The sequence below is a fragment of the Sinohyriopsis cumingii genome, chromosome 3, assembly GCF_028554795.1.
Source record: "Sinohyriopsis cumingii isolate HCF-2022 chromosome 3, ASM2855479v2, whole genome shotgun sequence".
NCBI classification, from domain to species: domain Eukaryota; kingdom Metazoa; phylum Mollusca; class Bivalvia; order Unionida; family Unionidae; genus Sinohyriopsis; species Sinohyriopsis cumingii.
In genome coordinates this window covers 124,733,913-124,757,924 of record NC_142963.1, presented here as the reverse complement: position 1 = coordinate 124,757,924, position 24,012 = coordinate 124,733,913, and the positions used below count along the sequence as shown (strand labels likewise).

The 24,012-nt window shown below is 36.3% G+C and overlaps 1 protein-coding gene across 4 annotated transcripts in view; it reads right to left on the bottom strand.

Annotated features, from left to right (window-relative positions):
- LOC149803775 (filamin-A-like) overlaps positions 1-24,012 on the bottom strand; it is a 104,473-nt gene that overhangs the window by 24,791 nt on the left and 55,670 nt on the right. For 3 of the 4 annotated variants that reach the window (XM_089953563.1, XM_089953561.1, XM_089953565.1), the window contains exons 2-6: positions 11,685-11,820; positions 8,246-8,374; positions 5,546-5,716; positions 2,014-2,055; positions 5-163 (exon numbers count right to left, since the gene is read on the bottom strand). In XM_089953563.1, coding sequence (XP_089809689.1) covers positions 5-163; positions 2,014-2,055; positions 5,546-5,716; positions 8,246-8,374; positions 11,685-11,820 — 637 coding nt within the window. The remainder of the gene's footprint in view (positions 1-4; positions 164-2,013; positions 2,056-5,545; positions 5,717-8,245; positions 8,375-11,684; positions 11,821-24,012) is intronic. The other variant, XM_089953564.1, reaches the window with a different exon arrangement.

Below are 24,012 nucleotides of genomic sequence, written 5' to 3'. Positions count from 1 at the left end.
TTACCCAGATGTCCGTCGGGCATCTTTTTGAGGATACACGGCTCTATAGTCCCCGACGGATTCTTGAGGGAACCCGCAAGGTCAAATATTTCGGGTTCAAGGACACTCAGTGAATAGTCGCTGCAGTTGGATATTGACAACTGGGTTCGCTTTCTCCCCTCACCTAAAAAGTAAAATTATATATCTTTAATGCATGAAATATCTCAGGTTTCTAAGCAATATTATTTTCTATACAGAGATAACTTTGTCCCATAACAGTGTTTTGGTCGAATAGCATACTGTTAGTTATTTCAGGCGAGGAGACCAGAGCAAGATCTTTTATTTTCAGTAGTTTAATATGTTTTTAACAAATAAAAGTATTTTTTTTGTACATACACGTCAGCCTTCAACATACAGAACTGAAATATTTGTTTGACAAAATTGTCAATTGTGATAAGAAAACAGTGTTGCCCATTGAGCATTTTTACTGGTTGTCAAGGTAGGAAGAAAATTGAACACTGGTTTTATACAATTTTACAATTATCAACACAAGGACAACACATGCAAGCACAAAGAGCACAAACTGGAGATGGATAGTTGCTTTCACAAATATGAAGTAGACAAATTTACAGTTCGTCACTGTGCATGCCTGACGTCATCTGAAATTGACAATAAACAAGACGCAGGTCGCACGATCCTCATTTTGAATGACGGAGTTTATCGTCCAGGACATGCATAGTGCGGAAATGTAAAGGTGCGTCACGATTTCAATTATAATTCTAAAAGATATTGCTAAGTTACCAATGACTTAGCATAAAAGCAGACTGCTTCTGCAAAAATACATTTCTAGGTTAAGTCGTTCAGCTTGTGTCATACTTAATTTGTCAAGAAACAAACAAATTAAATACGCTATACTTCTTATATGAAAAGGTTAAAATGAAAATAGAATATGATATGAAAAAACATGCATGTAATCAAATGAAACAAAATTCGAAATTCAAAATCCAGTTCAGCAGGATGTTTATTATTGGGTTCGTTTTGAAGCATATAATTCATCTAATACTACTGATGCCATGCAGGTTACTGAAATTTTCTCATAACACAGCTGAATAAAAAGCAATGGAGATAGCAGAAAATGTTACTTTGATGCATCGTACAATATATTTTATTCCCCCCCCCCAAAAAAAACTAACGTTTGCCAGGTTTGAAGAGAATTTGCATAACTGGTCTTCGATATAGTTTTCCAACTGACATCAGGCTCATGTCACGCTTTGATCTAACAAGACTTTAGTTTGTAAGGGGTAGGGAGGTTTATCCTCTGTATGAACGGGGAATATCGTGTGGTAAATATTGCTTTTTTCCAGTCAAATTCAAAATTTGAACTAGTTGACCCAAAACTTAGATAAAGTCTTCAACGACCTTACGTGGACACTACGGCAGTCCACAATCAAGTCTGTGTAAGTAGGTACCATAAATGTCATTTTATCGAATGGAAACAACTCTCAGATCAGCTCACCTAAATGACAATATAAGGTTATTTTGTGCCCATTGATGAACTGTAACACCAACTCTCCAGATATAATGTTTCATTCAAGCTTTCGACTGCAATCAAATGTGGCTGACGAGTTGTGGGATTAACTTTAATTTCTAACCCTGTTGTTTCAGTGGAGTTTCTAACACTGAGCTCGAACATAAAAGGATTTTCACTTAAAAAATGGAATTACATAACTCGTGTTAAGATGGGGTTATACAAAACTTCATTTGTGCCAAGACAAATGCTGACGTTTACAAATACAGACAAAGAGACAAACAGAAGAGCATAATATATTTTGCTACGCAAAGTAAAGAGAACGTGTCGATAGATGCCCTTTCTCTCAGTCATGATGACTCATCACTACAACATAGGCGATATATATTTCGGTACTTGCTCGCCTATGAAAATGTCATTGTTTTGCATGTTATATTCACAGCTCCTACAAAACTAAAACTGAAACTTAAAAAATAGCAGCTCATACAGTCAGCTAACTCACTCACCAGGCCTACGAATGCCACCATTGGAATCGTCGTATAAACCGGCTGGTAAAACACACAAAAGGGACATTAGTCTGAGTGGGATAAAAAAAACAATATCAATAAATTCAAACAAGAAAGGACTAGGTAAATCGTCCCCAGTACCTAGTTGTACATTTATGTGACATTCACTAAACAACTGTTTAATGTCACGCACAATTTCTGATGTCGACTTATTTGATTTTTTAATTAACTCCTTAAACTCTATACAAACGGTATGGTAACAAGGAACTGATGCTCTACTGGCCGAAACGAATTTCCAGGTATTCAAGATAATACCATATATCTCTTTTAATTGTTGAGTTTTTTAAGCATCTTTTATAAATTAATTACTGTGGTGGCCATATTCGATGTCAGATTTAAACCATTTTTATTTAAGAACGAAATTTTCAAAATCACCATCATTGTGGCCATATTGGATGTACGGTTGACACAGTTTTCATTGGGGACCAGCTAGGTATCATAAGTCAATTGGTGAAAACCCCATGATGATATGCCATCGAGATGGAAGGAGTCGAAATGACAGTATTTTCAAGCTGGCCACCAAGTTGACCATACTGAGGGTCAGTAGGACGAACAGAGTAGAGATAATAAGATAATAATATTTACAACAAGAACACTATGGTGGCAGTATCGTGCATTAACGTGTGTATAAAGGTTCATGGCAATCCTCCAAGTAGTTTAGGAGGAGAAGTGATAATAAATTTGTGCGGACGGACGGACGGACGGAGGACGGATATCACACCATCTCATAAGCCCTCCTGATCTATGACCAGTAGAGTTTTTAAAAAGATCTATATATTCTGCATGAAATAATATTTGCAGTGGAACGGAGTCATATCTTATATTACTGAATTAAAAAGCCAGAGGAAATCAATCCCACCAAGATTATGAGAGTCCTGCGACCACAACACAACATTATTATCTTGAATTTATCAGACGGATTATTCATGCACTGGCAGCTTAATGTGTGTACTATCAATTCGGGTCGTGCGTAGCATCGGTTGCGTTTGTCAAACGTTGCATGTACAACTCGGTCGCTCCTCGCCGCCAAATTGCTTTCTATCTCGCGGTTAAGACACACACCAGAACTAGTCAAACCTACGACTTACACAACTTTGTTCTAATGGCGTATAACTGACGAACTTGGCTGTATTATACTCACCGTTGCAGCTTAGTTACTACTACCATGGAACACACTGTATGTGTCATGATTTGATTTATATGAATAGGAACTAGGTACATATCGTATTTTTGCATATAACTCAAAATTTTTGGAATTTATTGTAAGTAGTTTTCTAAATAGACTATATAGCGCACATGCGCACTTTACAAGCTCTGAAAAGAGTTGCGTTTTTATTTTTTTACACCCTACCCGAAAACCGAAGACGCCACAAACAATCCGAATCGATAGTAGTGCTCTGCGCAATGTGCGATATACAAGTTACGTAGCTTCTAGTATGCTATTTAGATTGGCTTTAAGTGTGAATATGTACATATAAAGCAAGATTGATTATTTGATGATTGCAGAAATGAGCCAACGGAGTAAAGATGTTGCGCTTGTAAAAAAAAAAAAAATGAAATTTTGTGATACAAGACGCTTCAACATTATTTTTAGAATAACTTATACAATGGGTGGATCAATATGCACACCTATACTCCTTTTATAATAAAGACAAACAATGAATATCTAAACCTAAATTATCCGACTTGTTAATGTCCATCCGGACCAACAATATGTCACATGCAAAAACAGACTCGATTATCCGACTTATCAATTATCGGGAATGTTCATATGACCCCCGACAAGCTTTTCTAATCGAGGTTCTGCATTTTGTATATAAAACTTTTTGAAATCATTTTATTAAAACCCTGTTGGATTACTATTAGCCAGGGATTTGTTTCCTATTTGTGTCAATTATGTCATGAAATTAACATCAGCTAATAGACTTTTTCTTTATATTTTTCACATCATTTCGCAATCGACCCCACCCCCCACCCCCCACCCCAAAAGAAAAGGTTGCAAAATCGTCCTAAGGTGTTGTATATTGTGATAAATCTCATATTGCTTGGTGGCGAGTTGTGGAATTTATCTGCCTTCGCCTTTGCTTGGAGATATGCTGTGGAATTAATGTACTATTGCCGTTGATAGATGACAATAACTAGACTTAATTCATGCCTTATGGTCGAACTTGGAGGTAAAACTAAGTTTTGCTTCAAGGAATGCCATGTTGACCATTTTAAAACCGATCTGAGGTGTTCTCGAATTAAACTATATTATAATACAGTCCATTGAGAGTTTAGTTAATTCCCATTAGAATGAAAAGTTTAATTGACGCAGCGCAAATTAAATCTGGTTTCGTTCCATATAATAACAGCAATACATGTAAGCTAAAACGAAGAACTTTTTAAAAAATCTTTTAGTACAGAATGGTGACTTTCATCGTCTTTTATATCACACGGTACAATTCCAGTTTTGACAAAGATGAGTATCCATTTTGTCAACGTTTCTGTAATGCCAAGATTAAAAAATATTTTCCAGTTTCCGCAAGCTTTATCGTAAACTGTATTATGATGTCCCTCAGTCCCTCTGTGCTTTACCCACACTCTTCCTAAAACCGTGGACAGAATTTCACAAAAATGGTACTTTTTGTCACTATGCCTACTATTGGCAGGAGGGGTGTTACTCATAGTCCTTTCTCCTTCAGACCTTGGAAGCTAGTCGAAGATCAAATTCATAAAACTTAATTGCCCTGCCCATGAGACCTTGGGAGTGGGTCGAAGAACAAATTCACAAAGCTTTAATTGCTGTGACATTTAACAAAATTTTCACCTAAACCTTGTGTATGCAGAAACAGGAGAAAGACTCATTTTGGGTTCTCACCGCTTGGTTGAAGTCGGGGTGGGAGGATGGGTCGGGAAAGGTTCAGTTGGAGGTGAGAAAGGTGAGGTGAAATGAGGAGGGTGAAGGTAGTATAATTGTAGTCCAGTTAAGTATTATATAAGAAACAAATTCTAGCGGACCTTGAATCTAATAGTTCTACAGCCTTTCACCCACGCAAAAACAAAGGAAATAAATGACGCAGTTCATGCACCTATGGACGATACTAGACATTAAAAATGGTCATCCAACCGTTCACCCATAGCATTTTCAGTTCCGTTTTGCTGAATACTTAGCATGGAATGCGTTTTGGCAACTATAGTCGCCTTTAGATGAAGTAATACTTCTGAATTCATTTTATTGATTCAAGCAAATTTTTCCACTTTCTGTGGCAATAGGGACTTAACCATTGCGACAACATGGCACATAAAACGGGAAAAAATCGCTATAAAGAGGTACCTGAATAAAATAAAAACGATCATATAAAGAGACAACGTAGTTCTGAATAATTTTCACAAAACAACCATAATTTTCAATAAATAAAAAAACAACGAATCCATTGTATGCATTTCCATCCTATATGCTAAACTGTGCATTGGGAAGACATATATTTACCAGAAATTTTGGCAACAAACGGAGAGCCTTTGATGGGCTTGCCCTTGTATTTAATACTGATGTTGTAGGCACCAGAAGTCATGGGCAAGTAGGAAAGTGTTGTCCGATCGCCTTTATCTTCACGTTTCAACTCAGTTTTGGTGGGACCGTCAATGGTAACTACTAGGTCCTCTGAAAGACGAAGGATAATCAGTTAAACATGCATTATACGGAATGCCTCTGATTCATTGATTTGACTCGACAGACAACAGTGAATGAGAAACTGTCCTCAAAGCAAAACAGCAGATATGACAGACGTACGGACAAGGGTATGTTATGTGGTCTTTCCTCCTTCGTGACGAAACATTGAAACGGATTAGCAATAAATGGAAGCAAGAATGTGTATTTCCTTGCTTAAAATAATGCGAAATTTATATTAAATTTGAAGCAAAGATAATAGATCATGTTTTTTCTTCTGTAATTTGTATGTAAGAAAACAGCACTCTGAAGAAAACTCTTTGATAATTATTTATATAATTTCAACAGTTTCAAACTTTGTCCGATGTGTGTGTGTGTGTGTGTGTGTGTGATTTAGATTTTTAACGTAGCTTTATCAATTTTTCAGTCATATCGCTACGATGTCTGCAGTGTGGCAGTTTATAGTGATGTCTAGCACTGGGGCATCATGCCACAGACATGTAGCACGATGTCCCATGCAGTCACATTATCCTAACACCAGGCCGACCAGTCCTAACACTAACCTCTTAATGCTGAGCGCCTAGCGAGGCAGCTGTTAGTACCATTTTTTTAAAAAGTCTTTGATATGAATCGGCCGGGGTTCGAACCTACAACCTCCCGCTTCCGAGTTGTCCGATGGAGAATTGTATCAAAGTCAAAGGTCTTGCATGAAGGATAGTTTGAAAACGCGATTTATATGTTCAAACAAAACCATTCAATCGCATGTTATAGCTTCAATCACATTTTCTTCTCTTAATTCTTATCTCGTCTTCTTCCAATGCTTCGTCTGTATTAAGAGTCATTTACAGTTTGAGAATTGGTGACTTACTTTTCAATCGTATAAATGTCTTTTGTCTCCGACCACATGTATTTAATCTTAGATTGATTACCCTGTCCTGCCAGTTACTTGTAGAAATGGACTTGCGAGGTGAGTTGTGTCATCTTTGTCTAATGAGTACGAGTACTCGCCAAGAAATCTGCAGATAATGTTTATGCTTTCTTCGAGAAGTTGCTTTCCGCCGCCTCGGAATTTTATTGTTAATCATTATTCGATTATGCAAGTACGTGATGTGATAATCTAGGATTCCTTATCTTCTTCTTTTGGATTTACATCTTGATTTTACAACAAGGTATGGGAGCAAATGCATCATTCTCTTGTAAATTTCGTCGAACAACTGCGGATTTTAGGGGCACCTTTTACATCATTCAATTGAGGGTGAACACAGCTGTCACATAGTACATACGTGTAGGCATATTCAGTACTTGTTTTGTATGAAAATGAACCTGATATTTTCAGTGTATCCATTACGTCTGGACACGCCTATTTTATTACCGTTTAATGAAAATCGATGATCTGTTTCAAATTTGATTAACTACAAAATATTTTGTTTGCTTTTGCAATACTTTTACACAATGCTATTTTTTTCATTCAGAAGGAAATAAACACAAAGAGAGATACAAAAAGAAGAAAATTTTCAAAAGTCGTGATACCAATGTTCCTCGCATCAGATTAACTTTCAATACTACGCGCGCAACATGATTTGGTTGGTTTGGTGTTTTACGGCACAGCAACACAAGTAGGTTATACAGTGCCGAGGCAGTTGGAGTCAAGTGCCTTTCCTAAGGACACACCATGGTAGCTGACCCAGGCTGGTCCGATGGTAGGATTCGAATCCGCAGCCTTTCGGTCGAGAGGCTAGCACGCTAACCATTGAGCCACCACGACCCCCCACCCCGGGGTCTGAAAGGTTCTAATCCAAATATAGTCTATATAACCAGTATAAATGTAAATATATGATCTAGAATATAATGAATATTTTAATCTTTTATTTAATGTATGGCTGCAACACTGATATTCAATCCATACTTTACTATTCATAGTATTTACACACTTGGAATGTACCATCTGAGTTTTTTTTTACTGACGTGGATATTTTAAGGTGCACTAAGTCTAACTTGCATAAATCCCAGTTCATTCTGAACTACTGTTAAACTGCATAACAAAAATCTTTGAGAATGCGTAAAAAGAGGAAATTAAATCGTTTAATGTGGAGTTTGAAAAACGTGCCTTCCTCTCGGAATCAACTTAACCTATATATAACTTGGTCTTACCAAGGACCTGAATAAAGTTTGTGAATGTACCACGTTGTTTTTATTAAATGATCAGAAGATCTACAAGTATATTCCACAATTGTGAATAAAAGCACTACCATTATATGCCTATCAACCGGATGTGTGTGGATACGTTGTTTGTTGCTATTGTACATTTTACAGACTTAATTGTTTACAACTGCCAATAAATTTTGCTCCATTACACCAATGTTTACGCAAGATTTTGAGGTTGATGATCACCTTTATGTAAGCCCATTAAGTTGATTATGGCTTTGCGGCATGCTAATGAATGCTAATTACAGTTTGTGATTCCTCCTATGCCACTGAAATCTAAGAATATGGTAGAGAAAGTAGAATCACGTGGTTACGTACTGAGAGTGCCAGATTTGGTTACCACGTTGAAGCTCTCCATCTGTCCGCACATGCCGCCCACCAGGCCTGGGCCGAACACAGACACGTACCCATCATCAACTGAATCGACAAGGCACTGAAAGGGACTTCCTGCAAAACAAGATGGTGTATTTAGATTTAAACTTAGCAAATTACAAGACTACAAGTACAAACTTTCCACAGAAAGGATTCCTTACCCCATATTACCTTACCCAGTGTGCATTCCATCCGTACATAACACTGTTTTGGTTTGTGTAAATTGTTCAGTGCAAGGCACGAACTGACAAGAAAACATTTTGTTTCTTGATGGAAACTTTACCAAAAATACCCTTTATATGATAACAAGCTACATCGCAGCAACAATGAGAGCATGTGGACAAATTATAACAATAGGGAGATAGTAAAAGAAGTAAAAGGAGGTGAAGGTATGATTATATCCCGTCGGGATAATACCTTAAAAGGACAGAGCCGAGCCTCCTAAAGGTTTCTTCCCCCTTTGAGAGTCCCTTTTTTTCTTCGTCCTTTTTTTTTCCTTCTTCTCAATTAACATCTCTTTCTCTCTCTGCGCCACTTAGTAGCACAACAACAGAACGTCACTATACATATTAACTACATGGGAAAGTACAAGACGAGGAACTCCTGTGGCTAGACCACATGGCGCTTCGCGAAGTGGAAAGGCTCAGGAAAGAGTCTTGGAAATACCCCATGTAGTACATAAGCAGACCAAACACATATACAAAAAAGCTAACACTATTATCCAAATCTCTAACTATGTCTCTCTATCTAAAAATCCATACAGCTCCAACTCTATGGGGAACTAGTCCACGCTATAAGTGGCAAGTAACAAAAATCTTTTGACTTTCTGGACAATATTAAATAAATAAAGGGAGGTCTAGTTCGATCCAGGTAAAACACAGCTAAATAAAAAGAGTGTGGATCCTGATTCGAATACAACCTACCCAACTGCTTGCAATAAGTTATAACGATGAAACGACACACATGAACAGGCATTTAAAACAATAGGATGTGTTTTTCTTTAAAAATAGTGCACCGTTTCATCGGCAAAATTCAAAAACAGAAGCAAAATAACTAATTAAAAAAAAGAGAAAGAAAAAGGGGAAAAAAACTGGGCAAAATTTGGAATAGAAGGCTATCCCAACAAATATACCATATAGCATACAAACAACATAGCATCATACACAATAGCATACACGGGATGTAGGAGACCTCCAGCCAAGGTCAACTAGAAAATCAGGGATGAAATTTCAAAGACGGTGAATGAAACCGATTCGGAAAATCTAACCTGCAAAAAACACTAGGGCTAAAAAAAACAAATACCTCGACAAAATTACTCCAAAACAAATTTCGTTCGGAATCCTTTTCTAAAGAATACAAACAACATATCAGGGGGTTAACACACATACATAAAACAACTTTATTATTTTGGTTAAGTGGGGGATCTGTCTGGTGCCCCCCCCCCCTCAAAAAAAAAGAACTGACAAGAATACAGTTTACTAATTTCTGTATATATATATATATATATATATATATATATATATATATATATATATATATATATATATATATATATATATATATATATATATATTCTGTATGTAAGACTTATTTAATGGTTTTACCCTTGAATCTATAACGCAACTAAACTGTAAATTTGGACTCTTTATACTAAAACACTAGATGACTGGGTCCCGCCAAAGATGCATATTTTTAAAATAAACCACTAGCTGTAAATTTTAATCGTTCAGATCGTAAGCTAAAATAATGATTGAAAGTATTGGTCATTTAACATATACAATAGCGTCTTTTTTCAAATACAAAAGTGCAGTGAACTTTTTTTTATGACCGATATCACTAGCATGTAAAAATTCTTAAAGCAAAGAGAAAACATATAACATGAAATTCTATTCGCTGAACTATAGTTGAACTCAGTCTCTTTGATGCGCACGTACGATATGCATACAGTTCATACAATGTACCATACGTTGTTATGACCTGAAAGTTGACGACATTGCCCTAAAATAAGAAATAAAACAATTGAACAAGCACCGCATCTGAACCTTTTACGCTTGAATAACCTCATAAATTAACAGATTTAAATAGCGTTTATTAAAACTGCAAGTATTGCTGTTCTTATACATACATACATACATACATACATACATACATACATACATACATACATACATACATGCATGCATACATACCGTTCAACAGTTGCTGATATTCTATGTGAGAATGTCTAATCTACTAAACACCAAATTGTCACCGACTGCAGTTTCAAATGTTATCTTCAAGTTCATACATTTGTCGTAGTTGTTTTATTTTTATAAACTGCATCTTTGTAAACTATATTATGTGTGATATTATAATCATCAAAGTGTGTCTTTGTAAACTAGAATACATGAGATATTATAAGTATCAACGTGCTTCTTTGTAAACTACATTATCAACTTGCTTAAAAACCAATTGTTATTTAAACAAAATATAATTTATGCTAATCAACGATTGTCAGTTTTAAATAATATGTGTGTGTGTGTGTGTGTGTGTGTGTGTGTGTGTGTGAGTAAACTTCAGAAGGGTTTTGTGGAACGGTATGTTTCCCTGTTAACGGTGTTATCATGCACCTTCATAATAGACGACCTTCAGGAATTTGAATAAAATCTCGGTGTCAAAGACGACGCCGTCCCGGAAAAGTGATACGTGTCCCGGAAAGGTATTACTTACGGCTCCAGGAAAAGTGATACTTACGCGTCCTGGAAAGGTAATACTCACGTGCCCCGGAAAAGTGATACTGACGTATCCCGGAAAGGCAATACTTACGTGTCCGGAAAAGTGATACTTACGTACCCGGAAAGTTAATACTTACGTATATCCGTTGCTAAACACAGACTCGACAAATACCCGTCAACTTTAATAGTAAATCATATTGCTTGAAATATTAACCATAAGGTGCTGAGGAGTGAAATTTCTGTGCTGTAATTCATATCTGGTAGAGTAAGGGCAGTATAGTTTAGTAGATTAGGGATTCTACGCAGGCAGTAGGGATGAAAAAGTACAGTTTTGACCTGAACATGTATATACATGTAGTTCAATCTGACACTGTTATTTCTAGAAGACTGGTTTGTCGTTGGTCTCCATTCTAGTAAGTCTTCTGTAACTCAAGTATAAATCATAATCGGTATTAAAAAAAAGTTGCAATTTTCTTTTGGCATCTCTTTCTCAGTAGTGTTTTGAGAATCAAACTGTTGCATATATTAGAACCTCTGACACTTGAATCATTATTACTTCTGCAACAATTTGGAAACAACTGTAGTTTGCGATAACTACATTTGAACTATTTTAGACGAGGGAAATTCGTTTATGTCCTGTGGTGTTTAAAATAATCAAAAAATGTACTCACCCTCAACGGCAACCCCTTCATAGCACATCTGGACTTCATGCCGACCCCCTCTTGTTGGCAGGTACTCAACCGAGATAGATCCATCACGATTGTCCTTTATTTCGGGATGCAGACCCTCTACGGCGGGCATCTTGTGCTACAAAGAGAAATAACAACCAGAGTTACTTTTAGGGAAAGTGCACGTGAATTCCATATAATTTCGGACTTCGCGCACCTTTAAGAATATATTTTGAAAGTACACCGTCAAGAGATTAACACGCGCCTATTGGGATATATTCTGATAGTACACTGTCAAGAGTTTTACAAGCACCTTTAGGGGTATATTCTGACAGCACACCGTCAAGAGTTTTACACGTACCTTCAAGATATATTCTGACAGCACACCGTGAAGAGTTTTACACGCACCGTTACGATATATTCTGACGGTACACCGACAAGAGTTTCACATACACCATTATCGGTATATTCTGACAGTACACCGTCAAGAATTTTACACGTACATGAAGGGATATATTCTGACAGTATATTGACAAGAGTTCTACAAGCATCTTTAGGAATATATTCTAATACTACACATCTTGCCTGTTAAGAGTTTTACAGGCACCTTTCAGAAATGGTGTGGTAACTGAAATCGCCATTTTAAAATAACTGTATTTGAAGCAGATAGATGTCTGAATCCTATATTTGCCCCGAAACAGGCTGTACCTATTATTGTATCCAACGATTTGGGTCTGTGCAGTTTTGCAATTGGGTCCGACTTCTAGGCGAAAAGATACGATACCTACTGTAGCATAAGACAAGTTTGAATATTTTACAGGAAGAATGATTCTTTCTGAGTGGATTGAAGAGCATGCCAAGGTGGAAAGCATGGCCGCGAATAAAACTGCCAGAAATACATAAGATATACAAGGATCCCGATGCAATCAACTGTTATGTATATTTGATTTAATTTATATTTGATTTAATTTATTTGTTTGTTTGTTAGTTTTTAAAAAAATTTTTTATTCCATTACATGCTATTGTAATGTAATCATATTTACTAGAATTTGACATTTTCCAGAAATTAGTTTGACCTGACTGCTTTTTCGTAAACAGATATATTAGAACTTTTTATCTTAATGTTGACCTAGTTCCTGACCTTGATTCAGAATCAGTAAACAACTTCTTCTTTTTTAATTTTTGTTTTTCATTCTTAGTGTGAAATTTAGAGTGAAGTCGAGGCTGTCCTGGGAGTACGTCATTTTAAACATGTAGGTATTCTGGTTTTACCCGAGGGTTGACCCTTATCCGGGCGTCTGTTTTGTGCAGTAGCCAGATTTAATAGTGATGTTTTGAGAAATAATTCAAGTCGGACTTTCGAACACTTAGACGTCAAGGTGTTAATTATGTTCTGACCAGTTGGAGTTCAATATTAATTTTTCTCCAAATCATTTGGAACCTAAGAGATTAATTATTTTCCCTGGGAATATTTAATTGCTCATACAGAATTACTGGATAAAGACTTTTATTGAAATTTTATTCGGAAATCAAAACTGGATTATTATCTTCCGTGGTTCAACAAGGAACCGTAGACACATCAGTACTACACTGACTATAGCATACGTCATCGCCTTCCATATTGGATTTTCGTCGGGACTCGAACTTAGATTCATTAGAATATTTTATTACTAGGATTTCTAATTTTTTAAATCTTGGATTATTTTAGATTTGATTCATAAAACCGTAAGTTCTTTTCCTCATATTTACCCTGGTTTTCTAGTAAAAATAAATTATATGTTAAATTTTATAAAGCTTGTTGTCTTCACTTTTTTCTTGTTACTGTTTATGAGAGTCTAAATACGTAACACAACCTAAGGCGATAGTTATTTGAAACATGAGACGCAAGCGGAAATTTTTACCATCCATGGAGTACTATTTATGGACCTTCAACACAGGCTAATCGTCGGAAGGTTTATTAAAGGGTAATCAATGTTTACTTCATATCCTGATGCAATATAATCTCTCACAAACCGTCGACCTGCAACATTCCAAGACTCCAAAAGGAAACTTGGTAGATCATTTTGCCCAAATATTTAGTATGCGTTTGATAATAAAATTAAAAGAAAGAATGGGTACATTTTAGAGCTGCGTGTAGAAGATCGGCCTTGGGATAAGTTACACACATCCTTCATCTTTATACCTCATCTTGTTATTTACAGTTGTATGGCTTATACGTATAAATTTCTCATACAGAAACATAGAAACATATTTGTACCAGATTATCTCGCGATAACAATTTTTAATGTCCCAAATGGGAACAGGTGGCGTCATTTTTTCTTTTCTCCGTTTCTACATTACACGATAACAACGGCTGAGTTTCTTGATTCTGTTGATTGTGACATTATTTAAACAAATGATGGATCTTTCCTGGTGGAAATTTTGCTAATGTAACTCATCTAACACCTTTCTCTGCAGCACCTAGTGTAATTTGAAATTTCAGGACTGGTTCTCTATTTTAGTAAAGTTTCGGAACTTGTTTCTACCAAACCTTTAAACAGGGAACAAAAAATAACACATGCACAAGCTGAAGGAGTAATGACAGGTGGATTTCAGCTATATCTGGGATAGGATTCTCAAAGAAGGTTCAAGCAATAAAATAGAGTGTGTGTGTGTGTGTGTGTGTGTGTGTGTGTGTGTGTGTTTCGGATTTTTAACTTAGCATCATTTCGCTACTATGTCTGCAGTGTGGCAGTTTATAGTGATGTCTAGCACTGGGGCATCATGCCGCAGACATGTAGCATGATGTCCCATCCAGTCACATTATCTTGACACCAGGCTGACCAGTCCTAACACTGACCTCTTAATGCTAAGAGCCTAGCGAGGCAGCTGTTTGTACCATATTTATAAGTCTTTGATATGACTCGGCCGGGGTTCGAACCCGCGACCTTCTGCATCCAAGGCTGACTATTTAACCAACTTGTTCGCCTGACCGGTTCAGCTAAAATAGACAAAGAAGCATATGTTACAGAGGTACGATATTTTGGGTAGAAGTGCGATTCCTAAATTTGATTAAATTCTCTTTTATGTTATGATTATTTTTTTTTTTGTACAAAAGTGCACTTCGGTGGTTTGGATGTTAGCAGTGACGGTCACGTTAGATGTATTCCATACCTAAACACCAACTTCCACCTGAAATGCTACCATTGATTCAGACTGGGGATACTGAAGACAACATGTAGTAATACAATTGCTTCAGTTCCACTTCCTGACTCGTTTAAGTTACTCCAGCAAATAAGCAAATTAAAGACGGAGGTCCTCCAAAAATTAAAATAGTCGGTCTTAAACCGTAGGTAAGGCCATTTAATATTCCTAAAACCGTAGCTCGTTGCTCGTATAACCACTTTTCATTCATACATCATATATTATATAACTTTTTATGGCACTATATAGCCTTGCAGTGATGATGCGCAGTGAAGTATCAACTAATCAACCAACCAGTCAATCAACCAATCAATCAAAAACCGTATATACACATATTCCTGTGAAAGAAATACTATATCATTTTCTCCGCATATTGTACATACGGTAATGAACTGAATGAAACCATACATTTCCACACTAAATATTCAATAATTTGGAGAGAGAGAGAGAGAGAGAGAGAGAGATTTATGTACTCTGGTACCCTGCTCTTTTTGATGTATCATTTCATGTACATCTAAATTGTATACATGCATCGCTACTGGTTTTATCTATTGTATCTAAATCCAATGACCGGTTATTGGTAATGGCATTTACGAATTGATACCGGTAGTGGCTTCCTAGCGGGAAGCTGAAGCATGCGGAGCTTACGACTGGGCCATATTTGGAAACACACACTATGCAGACTGGAGGTGTGGGGCCTTGGAAAGGGGAAAATGAATTACTCATTGTTCATGATACAGGCTAAAAGCATTTGGATTTTAACTGAAAGCCGCATTACGAAGTTTTCTTGTGCACTTCGTAATTTCCTAGGTAAACTGTCATTGCAGAACAAACATAAAATATCATCTAGGCGCACTAGAAGTAAACAATTAAATAGCATGTGCGTTCCTTTAATACGGTGGTAAAGACATCGGGATTTCTTAAATATGATGGCACATCTGGTTCAAACGTTTAGGCAATTTCGGTTGTGTGTGTGTGCGTGCGTGCGCGCAATATAAATGTGTACATGCGTTTTAATTACAGTTTGCTCTTCAGCCGTGTTGTATAATTCAACATTTATACGACGGTAAATTATCACCGATTGTAGTTACTTTAGTTTTGCACAGGTGTTGTAGTTTCGAAATATATGCAGCAAATTCTTGTAAGTAATCTACCATAAACTCCTTCGTTGAAATAAAAACAAAATACGTAAACCAGATAACCGGTATCACTGACCTGGCTTTCAATGACTTCTCTACGAATTCTGATTTTAATTATCGTAACTCTTACACACAATCTTGCACAATATGCCCATTAAAATACACGCAAAATGCCATTAAAATACGCGCAAAAGTGTCCATTAAAATACACACAAAAGTGTCCATTAAAATACACGCAAACGGCCCATTAAAATACATGCAATGTGCCCATTAAAATTCAAGCAAAGTCGTTTCAAATACATATGACTTTTTCGACATGAAAATGCATATCTCGGTTTTCATTAGTAACTCATGAGCTGACGTATTTACGTGATAGAGTACTGTCATAGAGACAGGAAATGAATCATGGCATTTATGTTTTTGTTTGTTTTCTTAGCTTTAACGGCACTTTTAACACATTATTGGCTGTATTATCCCAGGGATATCGGATCCAAGGTCATACAGAGGCAGCCGGCCTGGAATGGCCTGGGCGGGTGTCGAACCCGCGAACCTTGGATTACGAGTCCGACGCTCTTCCAGATGAACTAGAACGGTTCCCTGAATTTGGAACATAAATGTTATCGAATAGAAAAGTTATGGATTTTAATGTACGTATATTTTTAATGAAATATTTAAAATAATTCTTTTGGTTTTAGGAATCTATCGTGTCAAAAACACCTAAATAAAAGGAATGAGACAAAGTCACAATCAAAACACTATGAACCTTATCTGCCACGAGATACGAGGTGAATTTCGTCTGATCACCAGAGCCATTCCCGAATAGGAAAACCACTAGTCCTTTCGTCCTGACCGGGAAAAAAATGGCTGGGCCGGGTAAATGTTGACGACGTCTTCGTCCCTGGATGGAGTAGTTGCAGATTCGTTCCTTGATATTAAATCTGAATACTTGTTCTAACCTTAACAAAACTCCGAAGTTCAAAATCATTTAACATTTGCCGTGCATCAGTTATAAAGAACTTTCGCGTAATTTGCCTTCTTGCTGTGATTCTAAAACAGCCTGCAAAGGTAAAGGAACTAATTTTTTACTCTGGCACGAATGGGTCAATATTTTGAACACTATGTTGCAGTTTCAGACTTAACCCTTTATTCATTAATAGTGTTTGCATTTACAGTGACAATTTTCAGTAATTCAGGCGTCCAAACTAATTAAAATCAGATCAAACGTTCTAATCTGGTTAGGCAATGCTACAGTGGTCTCACGTCACCGGCATTTTCAAGACTGAAGCTTTATTGATACAGTTATGCTACAAGGAAGACGCCACCAGATATTCGTGGTGGCATGTAATTACTGTTCAGAAAGACCAATGTTGCTAACCTGCATTCTAAATGAGTATTTTATGAGTCTCAAACGATTTTCACCGATACCAATATTTGCACAATTCATGTTATTGTAATCTATTTATACAGCAGAAAATGTCAAGACGACAGCTGGTTGGTTGAATTTTCGATGGGAAAATGACCTGATATGTTCCAGTTTTTTTGATCAACCAACACTTTTCCTTTTATGACACCAGTAAGTAATTCTCTAGAATGGGGTGGGGGCTTCATCAAAAACTTGATCAAATTAGTACAGAAGTTGGAGACCGTTGGTATTCTTCTCTCAAAAGTTCGACATTGTCTGCTTCAAAATTTCTCCCACTATGAAATCATGGGCATATAAGCTGTACTGTACTCTCCTAGACGTAGAGGTGCATTGTCCAAGGATTAGGAACAACAGTGGTTATCACACATGCAGCAAAGGATCGGTGTTTTTCTTTTTCTTCTTGTTGTTATAACTGTCTGATGCTGTTACCACACATGCAATAAAAGACAGATATTTTAAGGCTGTCTAACACTGCTACCACACATTTAATAAATGATCCATATTTTAAGGCTGTCTTGTTACATGTGTATTAGCTGTGTTAAAATATGGGTCCTATCTTACATGTGTAGTAGTGACCGCTCCGGTGGCCTAGTGGTTAGAGCGTCCGCCTCGGATGGGGGAGGTCGTGGGTTCGATCCCTGGTCGAGTCATACCAAAGACTTACAAAGATGGCACTAACAGCTGTTAGGACTGGTGGCCTGGTGTCAGGATAATGTAACTGGGTGGGATATCATGCTACATGTATGCGACATGATGCCCCAGTGCTAGACATCACTATAAACAGCCACACTGCAGACATCGTAGCGATATGACTGAAAAATTGTTAAAGCTATGTTAAAAATCCAAATCACACACACACACACACACACACACACATGAACAGTTTAATATGAGCCGTATAATAACATAAGTACAAACTAGCAAAAACGTCGTTTCGATCTTACCTTGCAGCACAAAAGAATCTACAAACTTTGAGTTTTACGTAAAATTAATTTCTTGAAGCGCAATTTGTAGATTCCAAGACGCTGAGAACCATATCAGCCATCTAATCAAGTAAAAGATTTTAATATCAGAAACTATGGAAATTGTTCAAAGGAAGATCAACATTCATGCCAGTTATGTTATTATTTTTTTATTAACTTATTTACTAAAAGAATAAGTTCATAAGATTTGTTTTATAATAGTGATAAAAAGAGTGACGTCTTGTTTTATTAACTTATAAATCAGTCATCGAACGGATTTTATGAAACTTATCCCGATTTTTAAGTGGAAGAATATATATTATTGTGCCAAACATGTGTTCATGTTACAAAACACATTATCATTTGTAGAGCTAGCAAGGTGTTCTTGACGTCAGAATAAACTGGTTTTATTGAGCATCTCACAGTATGTGAAACCATTTTCCAATCATCGACTGACAGGTACTTTATTGCAGCAACTCTATCTTTATGTTTACTTTGTACTGAGAAGTTCATTGATATTAGATGCATATGTTTATGTAGACTTAAAAAAGGAGAAAAATGAAAGCTCATAAAAAAAATGAGAAAATATTTTCCAAAACAAATAACTAAAGTGCCTGCATCAATCCCCCAAAATAATCACCAATAAGCGCAAAAAACTTTACTATCCAAAATATATATGTTCTTGACAAACATCATTATGTTCTTTCTATAACAATGTATGCTTATTGCATTCCTTGATTATTATTGGACTATATGCTCTTTTGAAAACCCAAGTTTGGAATGACATTGGAAGAAAAAAAACATATGACAAGAACTGCAAACAAAAAAAGCTGTTTTTCTTTCTAACGCAAGAGATTCTCGTGTTTCACTAGCTCACTAAAGAGACTCCCAGTTTCACATTAATTTCTGTCATGTTTCCATTCAAAGTTTCTAAAGATTACTGCAAGTAACCCACTGGTATTTCTCCTTTGAAATTACCATAAGCTTTACGACGTACATGATGTCAATACCTGTCCGCTAATGTTGAAATTAAAATCACAAAATGCGTAAATATATCTTCTGTTACTTACTTTGCATATACTTACTATTTTCAGGGAGAAATTATTCATGGCAGGTGTGTACGGAACTCAAATGAAGCAAGGCATAAAGGATGTAACAGGGAATTAAAAAAGAAAACAAAGTTAACAAGACATCAAAGTCACGATAAATACGAGTACATTCATTTGTAACATAACTAAAGACAATTTAAACGATAAAGAACCATGCTTGTTTTCATTAAATCTTTTGATGAGTTTAACAGAGGATGTATGGATGGAATGACATGTTGCATAGTAGAAGATAAAACGGTTCACTGACGGACCCAGGAATACTGTTTGATGGGGGTGGTGGCTAAATCAAACAGGCATGAGGTTTGTGCGTGTAGCCCCCTGAAGCTTTTGCATTTTAAGCGTACCCTCCCCCACCAATTCACCAACCCCACGTTGGATCCGCACTAGGAAATTCTACTTAAATCTTGGTTGACTTCGATTTGAGACCCCGTTAACTCCAACAAAACAACCATCTCATCTTCAGGGATACAGCCGGTATTTATTTTCAAACAAAGAAACGTCCTGCCTCGATTTTGCTGAAGAAACAGCTTTGATTCCAATGTCTACCTATATACCAATTGCTATGTTCCAGAATAAATGTCTTCGATAAGGAATATTCCTGCTCAAAAGACTTTCCAACCTTTCCATGTCGAAGATAACGTTCAGTATATACAGGATAACATAATGCTGCATGTAAAATCTTGGTTGTATGTAAAGCAGTCGTAAAAACCGATCAAAAATTAACATATATGTCAAGGTAGCCTATTCTAGAGTGTGAAATGTCAAACTCATCGGTCCAAAATAAATTGCTGTGTGTCATTCCCTCAAATAGAACCGACCAATCTTTCCTGAAGTATTCAAAATAGAAAAGGAAACCTTGCCTAAAAGAAGTCGCATGAATGCAAAAAATGTCCATTACTTTACCATACAAAAGTAAAGTTCCCTCAGACAATAAAAGCTACCAACAATTCTGAGACCACGAATGCCAGAAACACTAGCTACCTTAGTTTTCCAATTATCTATTTTGTCAGACAAGAATGAACATAATATTTTGGTCTTTAATATAGGGTGCAATGAAAGAAAACGGTCTTTGTATTCGAGCCAGAGCTTCTCAATGAATCTCGCCAAGACGGGTTCTTTCCCAATCCAACCAAAATTTAAAAGAAAAGTATGAAATATAGACCCTAGCTCCTCTAGACAATTACGTGATTCACTCAGACTCAGACAACTGGCAGGGAGTCAAAATGAAACTGAGTAGAAAATAGTTCTGCTGGGTGGAGATAGAATTGCATGAATTCGCGCGGCGTACAGTGAAAAATATATCGATTGCAGATTGTTGACGCCTATAATGATTGCAAATGATTCGTATAATATCTTGCTTTTCTAAGAAAAGCGATGGTTTTGCAGTCTAATTTGGGAACGTTTCAAATATAGGTATTAAAGTTAAACAGATTATGTTGTCTCTACTGACGGTTGATTTGTCGAAGAAACAAATTTATGAAAATTGTACAAACGTTCAGAAACGTAACTTTTTAATTAAAACATGGATACTTATAATAACATCTGCTTAAAACACGGATACATATAATAAAATTTGCTTAAAATACGGATACATATAATAAAATTTGCTTAAAACATGGATACTTATAATAACATCTGATGCTAAAATAATAAGCAGTCATACAGCCTTTACCTACTTTACCAGTTCCGGATGTCTCGAAACGTTGCGAACAAAAAACTACTTCTAGTTAATTAACCGTCACGGAATCAAACCCACTTGAAATATACCAGGAATAGGGTACACTTTTGAGCTTGTCGTGGTTTCTGTTTCAGTTTGTTGAATATTAATGGCTCGGATATAAATACCGTATCATATCTTACAGAGTGGCTTTTGCTAGGAACTTCTTTTTGTGCTGCACATGTTTTAAAGACACATGACCAGATCCGAAATTCTTTATCCGCTTGGAGTTTAGTACACTGTCTTGATTGTTCCTCGGTAGTCGCACGATCACGTTATATAACTGTTGGACTCTTGCCTAAATTTCTCAATAAAATATTATTTTATTTTTGCAAACCTATTTCAGTCTATCGGAGGATGCCTATGCTCTGAGCGCCATCTTTAACTTCTTAATTTGAACGTTCCACATTATTATTGTTGCGTTGTATGACATTTTGAGTACTTACTGGATTTCCTTACTATCCAGTCACAGAAATTTCCGATAGCACAGAGTCATTTATATAAATCACCCAACCAACATTTTCCACGGATATGGTCTCTTATCGTTGCTCTGGGGCTAGTAGTGTATACCTTGGGAGACTCTTGAACCTGCGCAGTGTGTATCAATAACAAATTCTGCAGTAGAAGTAAATACAGCTTGATTGGTCAGTTTATTGGGCTCCTGAAGTTCTAAGGTAAAGGATCGTGACGTCTTATAAGGCGCCGCAACGGACAAAAGCTGGTCCAGTGAGAAAAGTTGCAATTGATATTTTAATGTCGTATGTCGAGAAATCCAATATCACGTGTTGGATCAAATTGGATGTCCTTAGAGTTCCATTTTCGAGATCGAGATTTTAGATTTTATATTTTGAATTACACAGCGGTGGTTGAAATTTCAATATAGTATGTTGAGAATCCTTAATTCACAAGTTGTATGCAACTGTTTGTGATGAAAGTTCCATTTCATATGGCCAGTATTTAGATTTCATCTGTTGAATTTCACAGCAACGAGAAGCAGCCCTCTTGTTTAAAAATAACGCGGTCCGTTCACGAGAACGACCTCATGCGAAGAAATTAGTAGTAATTCTCGACCTGTGAATGGTAACTTTCAAACTGTAAATGCACGAAATGTAATGGCGCCTCATAACTGAATACACGAATGATGTATCTTAATATTCGATATTATTTTGAATTGTTAACGTGGACATTGTCTAATGTTACTTTTAACACCAACACATCATTTCACCAGATAAAATGCCCAATCACCGGTGTGACATTCAACAGATACAATCTGAAAACTCAACATACGAAATAGAACTTTCAGCACAATCAATGTGATTCATTTTAAATTGAAACTCTCGATATATGACATTAAAATTTCAACAACCGCCGTGTAATTCAGAAGATACAGTCTAAAAGCTCGACACTGGACATCGAATTTTCAACCAGCGCTGTGTAATTCAACAGATGAAATCAAAATACTCAACATATGAAATGGAACTTTCAACATAAACTCCTTGAACTAATATGTAAGTTAAGAATTCTCGACGTATGACATTGACATTTCAACCACCACCGTGTAATTCAAACGACACAATCTAAAACCTCGACATAGAAAATGGAACTTTAAAGACCAACAGTTTTGATACAATACGTGAAATTGTAATTCTGGACATATGACACTAAAATTTCAACGGCAACGTTCTGATTGGACAAGGTTTTGTCAGCTACGGCGCCTCATAATCGTCACCATAACTACAGGTGTAATGTGAAGATGATTAACACATCTATATTTCTTGGTGATATGTGATATTTTAACCGTCCTATCGGAAACCTCCAGATCGGACCAATCTGGGATTCCTGTAAAACTGCATAGCATCATGGACCACGAGTGCTGAGGTCAGACGTTAAAATGAAGTGAAACATTGGGGTTTTTTTTAAGCACAACACATTCATAGCTAAATTAAGTCTTATCAATTCTCTGGTTTCAATCTGTAGTCAAAGGAACGTTATGAAAATTAACTGCCTTTTGGAACCGATATTTTCTCTTGTTCGTTGGTTTGAATCTAGTACTAAAAAAAAACAACTATAAATTCGTAATAATGTACTCATGAAAATAATTTTAAAAAATTCATTATATTTGATAATATAATGATAATCCACATACATGCCTTTACATTGTGCAGACGATTAGGGTGTCGAACAATCTCTACCATAAATAAAATCCCACTAATATAACTATATTATCAACGGACAGTGAATAATAACCAAATAATATAAACCATGATTTGGGACTTAGTTACCTGATATTTGCAAGCAGGTTAGAGCATGCTGATTAAAACTTTCCAACGTATATAATAATACTGCACAAACATTAATGACCCCTCCCAAAAATAAATCAGCAAATGATAATGACAAATCACTTTCATCAATTAACGAGAATCCTCATTATTACCTGAAATATGCATGAAATTCGACGCCAATTCAACCAACTATTGTTCACGGAAGAAGACACCCATACAAAACATGACTTTACATTTAAAATTAAACAATTTCTTTCTATGCAATGAGACAATTTACCACTTTCCTTCTAGAAAGTAAGATCACACAGATCGAGTATATTTAAAAGGTCCGATGAATGTTTGTGTATTTGATTTTGTCATCACACCTGGCCTTTTAGTACGTCCGATGAATGTTTGTGTATTTGTTTTTGTTAGCACACCTGGCTTTTTAGTACGTCCGATGAATGTTTGTGTATTTGTTTTTGTTAGCACACCTGGCTTTTTAGTACGTCCCATGAATGTTTGTGTATTTGTTTT